The 14358-nt window shown below is 45.7% G+C and overlaps 1 protein-coding gene across 4 annotated transcripts in view; it reads left to right on the forward strand.

Moving 5' to 3' along the window:
* Positions 1 to 14358, forward strand: part of LOC144944604 (caskin-1-like) — a 405395-nt gene that overhangs the window by 260255 nt on the left and 130782 nt on the right. For all 4 annotated transcript variants that reach the window (XM_078872907.1, XM_078872908.1, XM_078872911.1 and 1 more), the window contains exon 2: positions 6270 to 6321. In XM_078872907.1, the coding sequence (XP_078729033.1) occupies positions 6270 to 6321 (52 nt within the window). The remainder of the gene's footprint in view (positions 1 to 6269; positions 6322 to 14358) is intronic.

Here is a 14358-nt window from a genome sequence, read left to right on the forward strand (position 1 = left end):
CTGGAATCGATAAAACGACAACAAAAAAGTCGACAGTGCCTCACCTGTGGGACTATTGGCCCCTGTTATGGGAATGTGGAATTTCTGACAGTGATTATAAACTGTCACCTGAGATTAGTGCTCAAAACGTGTTTGAATGAGTGCGCTTTGACATATTTGACTGTGTAAGTGACTGGATAGCACAATGGGTGTCCTTTAATTTTACATTTATTTAATTTTATTCTCTCTGTTTGAGATTAAAGCCTAGTCTCACATGGGTTGGACCAGATGACGCCAAAAGACGCACAACTCAAAGACAATGCACCATCAGAGTATGAGAGACTAGGCTCTAAGGAAAGCTGTCTCGGGTGTGGACCAATCAACTTCAAGGACAGTGCATACATTATCAGAGTTATGTTTTTGTTTGCATTATGACTGCAGGTATTGTGGTCTATGCAAACATGACTCCTTGTAAAAAAGGTGTCAGTTTTGTTGCCAGATAGAAGGGTAAAAAACCAATTATCATATATTTTTACTAGCAAATGAGGTTCCAATGGTGTAAATTGTCAATAATTTTGCACTTTTGCGATTTGTTTTGTGACACGGGCGCACGATGCCCTAATTGAGTGGATCTCGTCACAGCATCTTTAGCGGTCACCTTACGAATGTGTAAAGTTATTTCCAGCCCAACTCTAAAATAAATATTATTACAACGTTGCTGGCTAGGCTACCCAGCGGGCAAGAGCACAGTTGCCAATAACACACGTGCAAGGGAAGACCATGACAATGGGCTGATAAGAATGGCCCCGAGGGGACCGTGGGCCCTTGGCTGTGTTGGGGAGATTTTGGCGATCGTGAAATGTAAATACTTTTCCCCCATTCAGTTTTTGTTTTCTCAGTTCGTTTGCTACAGCGTTCAGAATGAGAATTTGTATTTAACCTGGAGAATTCCGATGAGCTCTTGAAGCTCTTTTTCACACATGCCCAGTTGGGGCTGGTCAGTTACAAGCAATATAAAAATACGATATCAGTGCAAAGGATAGGAAAGGTAAGCAATTCACGAAATATAAACACGTAAATAGTATATATAAGTTCAAATTGCATTGCCTGCTGCCTGGAGGTGGATTTGTTGCCGTTTTCAACGCCCGGGCCGGTATTTGTGGAAATAAATCCGCTGGCCCTGATTGGTGCTGTGACCTTGTGTCGAGGGAAATGTTAGATTACAGAACCTCCTGGGCTGCACAGACGCTGGGGCTGCGAGGCCACGGCCGGCCGTGGTCAAGGCCTCACGAGCCTGTGTTGAAATACGTTCATTAGGGCCACGTGTGTGTAAACACGTGCCTCCCATGTGCCAGGGGAGCATTGTTCCTGCGTGCAGAGTCAGTGCGTATCTACACGTGTGCATTGTGTGTCTGTGTGTGGTGGTAGTGGGGAGCGGTAGTGTAGTGGTTAACGTGCTGCGCTATGAACCCGGCGACCCGGGTTCGATTCCTGATCACGGCTAACACCCAGTGACGATTATCTGAACCGGTCCTGGGCCTCCCCTAGGTCGACTCAGCCTCAAATGAGTACCTGGTGCGATGTGGAAACATCGCCACTGGGGAGACAAAGGCGCCCGGGCGTGGTGCTGGCCACCCACCCCCTCGTGTGCCGTGTCGGCCTTCATAGGTGTTCGCTAACAGCCCTTTCCCCAACAGCCTGTGAAGGCTATATGGGGGATCTTTGTCTTTGTGCACGTGCACTCCGTTATTATGTCGGGGGCATTAGCGCAAGTGGTTAGGCACACGTGCTAAAGGCTGGCACGAGCGGTAGATATGTGGACCGGTCCTCTTGAGCCTGCTCCAGATTGACTCGGCCTCATACGAGTTCCTGGTGCAGTGCTTCAATATTAACGACTGGAGAAGCAGAGTCAACGGGTCGTTTGTGCTCGACCACATCACCAACCCCATCGTGGTTGCCTTCACAATGAGTGGATCACGCGAACAAGCACTCTTGTTCCGATAGGAGGGCAATTTTATTCGACGGGGGGGGGGGGGAATCTGCTGTCATGCACCGTACAGTACCGTGTTAACAGCATTCGCTCACTCGTAAACCAGGTGGGAGCCCATTGGTATTGCGAGCGGGCAGTGGCGAGGGACGCCGGAGGGAATTGCCGCACGAGGGAAAACGCAAGGACAAAGGGGAACAATCGGTGGAGAATGGAAATGGCAATTGCGGCAAATAAATAAGTAAACGGTGGCGAGGCAAAAACGTGATCATTGCGAACGAAAAAAAAAGCGTTTAAAAAAATTGCACAATTTCCGTGACGTGGCGTATATTAAAATGCTTTATCAGATGAAGAAATTGTTCCCGTGGGAATTCAAGGTTACATTGCGATGCCAGATGGAGCCATGAATTCCGTTGGTATGCAGGCGCCGTGTGGATCACCGCGTCGCAAGATTGATTGTGAGGGGTGGCTTGAGGAAGGCATTCATCTAGCAGTGGATTTATCGTGGCTGATGACAATAATGATTTTTGCAACACCAATGAGTTGCTTGTTGTCCTTCCTCCGCACCTCCGATTACACTGGTCAACAAAAAAAAAAACATTTTTTTCTGGCCTGGACATTTGCAGCTGTTTTAGACTAATTTCATGGTGCTGATTCCAAATCTGATCTCAGATTTGCTCTATCACATCTAATTTTTATGCTATCGGCATACCCCATTTTCATTGATTTTACCCGAAATTAACTCTGTCACTTATGATTGCAAGTTGTTGCGAGTCAGTGACTGCTTTAGTGTTAAAATATGGTGCTGTATTTTTAGGATAGTGTGTTTATAATATCATTTTATGTAGATATCCACATTTATTTCATATTTTTCTTCTGCAGTTTTTATTGAAAATGCAATATTTGATATCTCAAAAACCTGATGTGATAGACAAAAACTGATGCCAGATTTGGAATCAGCACCCCAAAATTACCTTAAAACCGTTGGAATACCTTATGCCAGAAAAGTGTGTTGACCGGTGTTAGCACGTTTGGCTACGTACGGTGCGAAAGAAGTTCAATGTACATACGTACAATTAATTTCCCAATGTCTATGACTCTTCCTCCTGAACCTCGTAACTCTGCAATGTGCTTGCCCCCCCCCCATCAACCGCAAGCCCGGCGTGTCCGTCGTCTGCCCTCATGTCCCCTCCTGCACTGCCGCCTCCTTTGGGAGCCGCCGTGCCCTCATTTCCACCGCACGTTCAAGTCCCCACACGAGAGGCGTCGCGCGTAGGAGGCTGCCCCGAGCCAATTGATCACGGTCATCTTACTTATTCAGTTTGCATTGATCAGCGTCCCGTAGTCTGTGTGGAGTGCGATTGCCAATAGAATCTGCTCATCCAGCGGCATTTCTTTAAGCTTGGCTGCTGATGAGACCCAGAAAGTCGAAACCAGTCCATGGTTTTCCATAACGGAGGTTTTTGGGTTAGATTGCGTAAATATAAATGTGTCGTTAAACCTGCCAACACCCGACACAGCCAATTAGTAAGGTTTGTCACGTAAACAAAATATGCCAATTCGTTACTAGTTCAGCACACCGGTGTGTTGGAGAGTAAACCCACAACATTTACGATTCGAGTACCGTGACGTTTAGCCGGTAATTAACAACCTGTCTCATCAGGCCGACAGCCAGAATTGTCGAGAAATCGTCCTGCGTCGGTCTTACGTAAAGGGATGGTCGTGAAAGCCACGTCTTAACCAAATGCTGATTGATAATATTCGCTTGCAAAGCCCATAAGCTGCCGGGACTATTTATGTGCTTATATCTGGCGACACAATGTGGCATTGGCTTTTTGCGTTTCAATCGCGCAATGCCAGCTATTGCTGGCTTTGCGGGGAGGTCTTAATTCGTTGTCGGGGGGTTTGGTGTGGCGTCTGTTCAGAATTCAGGCGAAATTGCCTCCAACGTGCACAGTGTTTGCAACTGAACATTGAACGTTCCATTGACCTCACGGCCAGACGTCTGCCTGGCCTGATTTCCCACAATTCCTAGGCAGCTGCAGAGGCAGATGAACAAGAGGCACTGGGGGACTACGCAAACCATAGATGTAGATTATGGCAATAGCAAGGACAACATTTTTTATTGTTATTATCTAAATCACCCATGTGTGAATACTGGACACAACACGTGTGTATGTGTGCAATTTGAATTCTGTGGGACATACAATAACGACATTATAACAGTAAAAATAAACACTTTGTGTATCAACATTATTATCATCATCAGCAGCCTTTGTCAGTCCACTGCTGTATGAAGGCTTCCCAAAAACACCACCAGCACCTCTCACAATCCTGCAGTGTTATCAATCTACCTAGCACCTGGACACTGGCTGATTTCATCACTCCGTCTCCGCAGTGGACGAAACGTCGGACGCATTCCTCCTTGGCTATTGTCTGTATGCGGCACTGTGTGTCTGAGAAGCGTGTGCCATTGTGTGCTGCATTTGACAAGTAAAATGTCAAAAGCTTGACATGTGGTTTTATTCGAACCGCAGTGACCATCGGAAGGTTATACAACGGCGGTATTGGTTGGGGCTTAGACCATCAACCAATAAAAACATGTTTTGCATGAGAATCCATCAAATCGAGTTGGCTCGGTAGCTCGGAGATCAAGAGATGCTTGAGATAGCACAACCGAGATCCTGCTTTGAGGTCCCAGGTTTCAGCCGTTCTCGTGTGTGTGGAGTTGATCGTCTGAGCCCGTGTCACAAACGACCGCGTGCGATTTGGCCAAAATTCCAGCTCAAGGCGTGAACGTATGTTCTGTTTGATTGACACGCAACGATCAAATCCGTTGGAGGGCATCAAGAGAGGTGGTGCCCCCTTACCGCAGATAGAGATGCCTATTTCAAGTGACATTCTGCGATGTCATCTTCCGCAGCCGTTCTCTGAGACTCGGTGGCGCAGTGCGAATGGAAATCCCGTCGTCGCGTGAAAAGATTTCCAAAAGCGCAATTGAAATATAATTGAGAGAACGCGCGGAATAAGCAACTTCCGAGAGTACAATTAAGCTGTCAGCTGTTAGCATTCCCTATAAGTCAAAAATATAAGTCAATGCACGTAATTAGATTAAGATGTTTTCATTATTACTACTTGGATCCGATTACAGTAATTTTAGTTTTTTGTTGCTGTAATACGGTAGACTTGGTTCGTGTAGCACAGAACGTATTGACAAAATGCAATTGCTATCTCTGCAGTAGCACCCGTCATTATTTAGCACAATCGTATTTTTTGCAAGTCAACTATCGCCCCGTCATCGAGAACTGGCCCTGAAATAACTTTACCAACTTGGCGTGTGCGGATGTCACAATCCAACACACACACGAACGCGTGATTGAATTGTTATAGAATTGATATTGCTACAATGCGCTTTTATAAAAAAAAAAATATATTTCCACAATAAATCCCCCGTTGCACGAACAAGTTTTCTTCAAAGAATAATACACGAGAATCGATCTTTTTTTTAACCTCCGACAGCATATGGCCCTCCTCGTAAAGACACACACTCGTCCTGCCAAGCTGTTTTCTGTTCGGATATTGTCTTTGTATTATTCAGTGTGCTGGAAATGCCGAGATCACTTTGATCGCCTCCGGCACCACAACCGGCAGCAACCCGCCGACGGCCGTTGCGGATATCGGATGACGATGCACCGATGGAAAAAATATTTAAAAAAATAAACTCTCAGGGCCATGGAACACACACACACACACGATTGATGACTCGGTGCCCGATTCACTAACACGGAGGAGGCATCGTCACAACGCTTCACCACTCTGCTGCTCCTGACGCGATCATTTGGCTCGACCACCTCAATGTAAATGCAGAGCTGTTGCTCTCCATCATCATCAGCAGCACGTGAAGAAGAAGAAAACCTCCAAGGACACAATGCAGCTGTGAACCTCTTGGCGTCCGTGGGCCAGAGCGGACATTGGTACCGCGTGAGGGAGCAAATGTTGGTCGTACCGACGCATTTATGCGGCCAATACGAGCGGATGACTTTATAACCCCGCTCATTTGAAGTGATTGTCACGCCATTCGCTGTTTTTGGGCACAAAGGGGAATTGGAGCAGTTGAGCTGATGCCACCTCGGGCGGTTCCTGACGAAGTGAAATATACGCTTCGAGCACATGGTATAAAGATTTCTCTCTCTCTCTCTCTCACTGCGTCTTTGCCAGCAGGCTGCTTGTCGCTGTTGCTGTTCATCGTGTCTCCGCACGCCCTTTGACACTCCGCTTTCCCTGTTTTGTCTCTTACTTGCAGAGCTGCTGGGCTCCACCAAGAGGCCAAACATCAACCACCAGGATGAGGATGGGTGAGTAAAACCACCTGCTCGCCTAACCCATGGCCCCGTTGTGAAAAAAGAAAAACAATATACAATTCTCTTTAATTGCTAAAGTCAGCCAATCGCCACGTCGCATTTAGCAGGCTAAAGTGTCGTGGAAGAGTAGACCAAGATCTCCTCTAGAGCGGCTCCCCTCGAGTGGAAGGCGCTTCCCCGCAGCAGTGGGTCGGGCAAGCGACGAGCCGGGCCACAACCTTTATGACAAATAGGGGCGGGGAACCTTTTTTCTGCCAAGGGCCATTTGGATATTTATAACATCATTCGCGGGCCATACAAAATGATCAACTTAAAAATTATCCTGTTATATTTGGTCAAACATTTAATTAATTCATCCCTAATGTGATGGCTGGAACTGCTTCTATTTGGCGAGGCGTGTGATGTTAGCTGGTATTGATGATGTTGCTGCTACTCGCAACTGCTTTTCCAGGTTTGCTCCTAGATTTATTGAATTTAGAGTCCCGCCTAGGGTTGCCTTGGCAGGGCCACACCAAATGATGTGAATCGCCAAACCGCGTAAAGCTCGGCTGACGCTTCAATCGACAAGTGAGCATCTGCGATCATTATTAATCGCATCGACCCCGTTGCCGCTTTTCGATTCAACAGGCGGGCGATGCGAGTGCGGACAAAACTGTGTTTTCGTGAGTCGATCGGCGACTCGCGCGTCCGTCTAAACATTTACACCGCCTCTCGCGTTATAAAAGGGTGTCGATTTTTTTAAATTAAAGATATGCGACTTTCTGAGGCGACCCGCCCCCCCCCCCAGCCAGCAGCATGTTAGGTGGGGATGGAGGGGAGAAAGTTTCCAAGCCCGTGTTAGGGACCGTCCATAAATGACGTCACGCACCTGGGTGGGAGGGGGGGGTCAGACATTTGTGACGATGTGTGACAAGGGGGGGGTTGAGAAATGTGAAGTCACATCAAAATGCGCAACTTTAAATAAATATAGACAACACGTTCTACTTAATTAAATAGACGTTTTAATAAATGTTCTCTCCTACAACAACATCAGAGTGCAGCGCCACATTAACTACGCACTACAATGACAATAGTTTAAAGCGATTTGAAGCATGTTTTATTTTGGGGGCGGCGGGCAGAGCTTTGTGACGTCATATTTGAGGGGGGGTCTGACTTTTTTTGACGCCATGTGACGAAGGGGGGGGCGTCTAAAATCGTCAAAAATCGTGTGACGTCATTTATGGACGGCCCCTTACGTACAGTGCGTGCTGTGCTAAACATATTTGTGCATTGAGAGCGGCACCCGCGGTGCTGCTGCTGCTGCTGCATATTGAAAACAGAACGGACTCGAGATTTCCAAAGAACACGTCTCAAAATGAAACGCGTATTTTCGCGCGGCAATTAAATTGAAAGGGAGAGCGAGAAGAAAGGGAAGAAATCGTACAACACGACTGTAATCAGAACAATACTTTGATGTTGACGGTTACACTTCTGAAATGAGTGTAAGTGGTGATGTGTTAAATTTCGATTTAAAGCTTTCGTGACTGCAGGGATTTATCTTCTTGGTTCTTTCGGTAAAGTCACGTAGAAGGGAAATAATAAAATAATAAAAATTAAACATCTTAAAATACAATTCTCACGATGTTTCGGCCACAACGACGTTTCGGCCACAATGCAAGCATTGTGACCGAAACGTCGTTGTGGCCACAATGCTTGCATTGTGGCCGAAACGTCGTGAGAATTGTATTTTATTATGTTTAATATTTTTATTATTTTATTATTTCCCTTCTACGTGACTTTACCGAAAGAACCAAGAAGATGGTGATGTGTTGCCCGCACATTCACGGCACGCCAAAAAAGAAAGCCAGCCCCTTGAACTCACGGTCAACTGAAGTAACTCCGGCCGTCAACTTTGAGATGAAACTTCTGAGCCGACGACGACGGGGGGTGTTTGCTGTTGGGGAAGGGTTTATGTTTTCCTGCTCGCCTGTTCTGTTTGTCCACGAAACACAAAAGAGTTCGCAAAAGTTCTGGCTCAGTGCCCAGACATAGACACATTCCCCCCCCACCCAAGCCACTCGTCCCACGGTTTGTTCAAAAAGAGAGGTTTATTTGTGAAGTGTTTTCATCATCGCATCGTGTCATCTCGAGGCCGACGCACATCTGCGCATTGTTTTCGGTTGCACACTCGACAAAGAGCTGTGCTTTCATTGCGGAGCGATGTTCTTGGAATATCGCGGAGGCGATGTTGTGGGAGGGTGTGGGGGTGAGGTGAGAGAGATGCTGGAGGATGTGGAGGGAACTGTGGAGAGAGGGATGGAGCCAGGGCCGTAGCCATGGAGTCAACATTGGGGGGGACCAAATCTTCCAGGGGGTCTGGGGTCCCCCCCCCCAGAAAAAAAAATCTAAATTTTAAAACGAATGTCCTGCCTAAAATATAAAAACAAATTTACTTAACACATACGATGGACTTTTTATTTTATTTTTTACAATAATGTCTAATAGTGTATTGTATTACATTGCTCTGTTTTTTTTCTTTTTTGCCTCTTCTTGTTTCATTGTATGTAATGGCAAAGATTAGGGATTAATAAAGTACAACCATAACCACAATCATATAAACAGAAATTTATTTTATTGAAATATATTGGGGGGGACATTTTATTTTATTGAAATATATTGGGGGGGACATTTTGAGCATATTTGAATATTGGGGGGGGGGGGGGGATGTGTCCCCCCCCCCCCCCCAATATATTTTATAATTACGGCCTTGGAATGAGCAGAGTGAGATTCGGGCAAAGGAGTGGGAGGAGGAGAGGGGCTGACTGTGTGCAAATCCATAACAGTGACCGAATTGGCTTTTCTGGTAGAATTTTCCCTCATTAAACCCTTTTCAATAAATGAATGGGCCCCAGGCGTGCGTTATTCATTTTCAAACAGTCAAGAATATATCCAAAAATAAATCCAAAAAGAGTGAGGGGGCTTAAAGTGTATGTGCAGAACACCTTTTTTGTCAACGCGCTTGGCTCATCTAGACACACCAACAACACTGGTGGCCGGACTTTCATTTTTACCAAGTGCTCAAAATCCATTATTACGACAGTTTGTCTCGTCGTTGGCAATTGTAGACATCGGCACATTTTCGGCAAAAAATATCTGACGAAATACGAATTTTCGTCAAGATAATTTCTACGGCTCTGTCGCAGCTTCGTTGTGAACGTTAGCCACACATACTGTAGATAGCTGAGGCATTGATGTCTTACAAGTTTAATCGAACAACGTTGAACCCTATTTATGGGCCTTTGTTTTTGATCGAGGTTCCTTTTACCTAAGCCGAAGGTCATGGGTCAAACATCGGTCACCTTTAATACCATAAGTCTCCCTCTGGTCGGAAGGAGCCACGGAAGTTGCATTTATTTATATATATACAAGAGATGTTCGTGGATAATAATAGGGTTTTAAGTATATACAAATTTGATTCTCTGTTGTGGATAGCTTCACTGAGTCTCAATACACCTATTTTCGATGAATGACCAATTCCTTCGAGATATTTTCTTGTGCATGGATGGTTAGCAAAGTGCCTGGCAAACACCCTTGCACGTGAGAAAATATCACTCAATACTGTGCGTGCACAAAAACAAGGAATCGAATTGTAGCTACTGCCATCATATCATCTACTTCTAGTCCCTTAGCTGTTTGGGTCATTACCATTTCCTTCACCAATATCCCCTTGCGGTAGTCTCTCCACTTCTCTCTGTCCAGGGCTGCGTCTTTCAACAGAGACGGCTTCCACTCTGTGTCCAGTGTTTGATGTTTGACATCCACTCAGATCGTGGTCTTCATCTCCCCCCGAGTGCCTTCGGGCGTTCCCTTTATCACCGCCCTTTGCAGCCATCGCCATTCATCCTGGATGGCTATTGTGTCTGCGTGACCCACCAACCCTTTGTCCAAAGGTGCACAACAATAGACGTGTGTCACCATGAAGGCACACAAGTCACCGATCCGTAACGGGCATTTGTAGGCACTCCGTAACATGTGGATGCAACAATTGCGAGTTTGTTGACACAGTTATGTGGTTTCGATGAAATCTTCAACTGTGAACAACAAAACACAGTTGTTCTAATGGCACGTAATCCATCTTTTAAAGTTATTTAACGCTTCACATATATTAATATAAGTAATGCCTCTTATCTGATCCCCTTTGCCAGTATTATAGGATACATCAATTACGGAAGACTGCTGGCTTTGATGCCTCTCCAGATTTGAAAGTCAACTTCTTGCTCATAAATGTTCTAAAGGGTTTGGTGCTATTAGAACGTAACTGAGTTTTAAATAGTGTTGCCCTCTTAGGTAACAATATGTTTTATGCCATACATGAAATCACAAACATGGTAAGGTGTCTAATATCCGTCGCTCTGAGCGTGGGATGTAAATTATAATGTTATTCTAGAAATGAAGCTCGAAAGCTGACATGTTTCACGCATATAATCCAGTCAACGCTTAGACTATGAATATCCTGTGAACTTAAACGTTTAAATTTTGGCCACCCAAAATCGGAATGGCTATTTTTTTAAGTTGTTTTACCTAGTCCTATTATGGTCTGTTATCTGGAGGTTTTTAAGGATACTAAAGCCAAATATGATGTTACATTTTCAACATTGTACTTTTCATCTTCTTGGTTCTTTCGGTAAAGTCACGTAGAAGGGAAGTAATAAAATAATAAAAATAAAACATAATAAATTTTTTATTATTTTATTACTTCCCTTCTACGTGACTTTACCGAAAGAACCAAGAAGATGAATCCCTGCAGTCACGAAAGCTTTAAATCGAAATTGTACTTTTCATAGCGGCGATGCTGAAGCTGATAGAAAGTGGGCAAATTCTGCTATCACGTACATATGTATGTAAGTACAGTATGTTGATATTATTTTATGTATGTATGTTGAACTTTTTTCAGGATGAGCTCATAACAGTACGTATGTGTGTATGTTGAACTTCTTTCGCTTCCTACGGATCCAACCATGCAAATCAGAGGTGCGGGGGAAGGACAACAAACGAAATACAAAAAGCAGATTTAAAGAATTGAGTTTTCAATCTAGATTTAAAAGTGCATAGCTCCAGTGGCTTCCTAATATCAGAAGGAAAAGCATTCCAGATGTGTCTGCAGAAGCACATCTGAAAGAGCGCAATGCGGTGACCATCTTTGATCGATGGTTCGCGAGGATGACCAGAGTTTGCGTGCTGAATTACGCTCTTTGGTGAGATCAGCAAGGTATTGTGGCTCGTTTGTGGCAAGCACCTCGTGTGTACTGAGTGCGACCTTGCAATATATTGCACTGGTGTGGTACTGTGTGTGCATTTGGAGATGCTGCGACACAGAAGTGTGCAGACTGGACTCTAAAAGCAATCCAAAAGTGCCATATCTGATTCAAGGTTTATATATAAACTTTCGGCATCCGTTAATCTGCCCACCTAGAAATTAACAGTCCGTAAACTACAATCTGATTGGCTCGTCGAATGTAACGGGTTACATTTTTGCTCGTCCCCCTACCCCTCGAAATAATTTTTAATTGGCATATATGTAAAAGCTGGCCAAACTCCTAAGCACTCATTTTATGTGAATAACATCATAAAAGCACCTTTGTACACATCGCGTCGAGTGTCTTCAGTGACCGTGTTACTAACATTGGTGTGCAACATGCACAGTGGTCTAACACTCGGGGGTGGTGGGGGGGGGGGCGGAAACCCCACTTAGCAACTCTCCCACCTATTGGTGGAGAATAATGTCCGATTGCGGGCCGGTGCCGCTTGACACGTTGTGCCGCACAGGACCAGCTGCCGCTGGGAGTCCCCCTTGGGCTAGACTGCAAGCAGGGCATGGGCATGTTTTGAGATGAGATGTGACGTAATGTGCTTACCATGTACACGCAAATCCTTACCAGCGGCTGACGTTGGTGGGCTCAGCTTCGGGTGGCAGAACGAGCAGGAGAAGAAGAAGAGCTGGCCACAGAGCCACTCAGGTGGCTCGTTCCGGGTGCTCGTGACCTCCCTCGCAGTAAAGTCAGAGCAGCAGTCTCCAGAGCACGAATTGAGCCTACTTTGGAGCCGTAATATTGTTTATAAAAAGCAAAATAGGGCCTATCATTTTCTGTTTATAGTGGCCGGTGTGATGTCACTGTAGATCTTCTTAATACGGTGTCGCCAAGTGAACGGTAGACAATCAGCTTGGTGACCCCGTAGGCCACGCTGCCACCGTACATCATCACCTTTATATTCTCCCGGCCATACTCCTCTGTCTTTCCCTCACACCCCCCCCCCCCCCACAATCGCCCCCCTCGCCTGCTCCATTTTTCTTCACTCTCCGCACAAAATGTGCAGGCGATTCATCTTACTGTAATAGTAGCGGTCTAGATTTGAAAAGGGAAAGGGTTTACTGCCAATGTGATGCCGGACCTTCGTGAAAAAGCCTCCTCCATTATAGCAGCGGACGTTACTGGGGTCGGATTAGTAAATATCCTGCCTGGCGCTCACGAGCCTCCACACGTTGTGCGGGTAGAGGCGCAGCCCTGCAATCGCTCGCTCACGCCGTTGCTGGCGGAACGGCCTCCACTAAAAGGGAGCTCTGGAGAGAAGGTACTTTGGCCTACTCTTCAACGCTGCGCCAAACGTTTTGGAAGAGGTGTACCCCACACTCGACTCTGCCGCCACACGTGACGTGCCGATCGACTAACTGTGGCATTCCCATTTTTACCGCTGGGTGCACAGAGGTGGGGGTGATTTAAGAAGATTGTGCCGTTGTTTCAACTGCCGTACCGGGAGAACAAACTGAACCGGCGAGGTATGGATTGATATTGATCCGCATGAGGCGAAAGAGGCAGATGGAAAGCAACAACCGCTGGCTTGCAAGGATCCCATTAAACGACAGCGTAACATGTTGTTATGACTACAAATAAACCACACGCTCACCCGTGCTACCGCACACAATGCCTGCTCCTCTCATAATCTGATGCAGACGACAAGGATCTACTTGACCCGCCTGTTGACCGGATTTACAAAACCCACTTAGCGGGAAAACACTGCACAAGTACTTAAAGGTGCCGCCCGCGAATGAAATGTGTGAATAAACGCATCGAGTTGCACCGTGCCGCCACATGGCAAAACGTGAACTGAGCCATACTCTTAGGTTTTTTCGGTAAAGTCACGTAGGTAAAAAAAATAATAATAATAGAAAAACGAATAGAAATAAAATGATAAATCACGACGTTGTGGAGGCAACACAAGCTTCCGTCTTCAGGTGGAAGCGTCACAGCACAATTGCTGTATCAAGTAAAGAGAAGTCCCAAGAGACCCGACCTTATAAATACTGGTTAAGGGGGGGGGGGGGGCCAGGATGGGCCGCGGGAGAGGAGTTGTTGTGAGATGGTTAGTACTAACCATCTCACAACAACTAAGAGTATGAATTCTTGCAGTCACGAAAGCTTCAAATCTAGAAGTGAACTGAGCCATTGCATGTATGTTGTTTGTATGTTGAACTTTTTCTCGCCGTTCGTAGCCAACCGTGCTGATTGGGGGTGTCGCAATTCTCAGTTATAGTTCTTCGGAGAACCTGGCCTTTGCTATAATCTGTCAATTTCACTGCTGTCTCTGTGGTGGGGATTGCTGCTCAATGTCCATATGAGCTGTGAGACCCAAATCTTTTGGGTAAATATTCGTTCACGAGCAACAACGTAAAATGCACGCAGCTGGTCTGATACTTATCTAAATGTCAGTACAGGATCCCCTGACAATGTTAAAACAGTCAAAAGTGGTTTCCCACGCAAACAAAACCGCAGCAGCGGTCATCTCTTGTTTAAAATCCAGAGGCAGTCGTGGAAACTTCACATTCCTATAGCAAGGGCAGCTATATCCATAGGACTAGCACTGGAAACTTCCCATAAAGTGGTAAATTCATCATTTCATTTACGCTACAGATGAAGAGCTATGTTGACTTCCGGCTGGCTTTGAACTGGCTGCTTGCCACATTCTCTAACCACTGCGTCACTCGATTGGATCTGT

This window comes from Lampetra fluviatilis, chromosome 35, assembly GCF_964198595.1.
Source record: "Lampetra fluviatilis chromosome 35, kcLamFluv1.1, whole genome shotgun sequence".
Lineage (NCBI taxonomy): Eukaryota > Metazoa > Chordata > Hyperoartia > Petromyzontiformes > Petromyzontidae > Lampetra > Lampetra fluviatilis.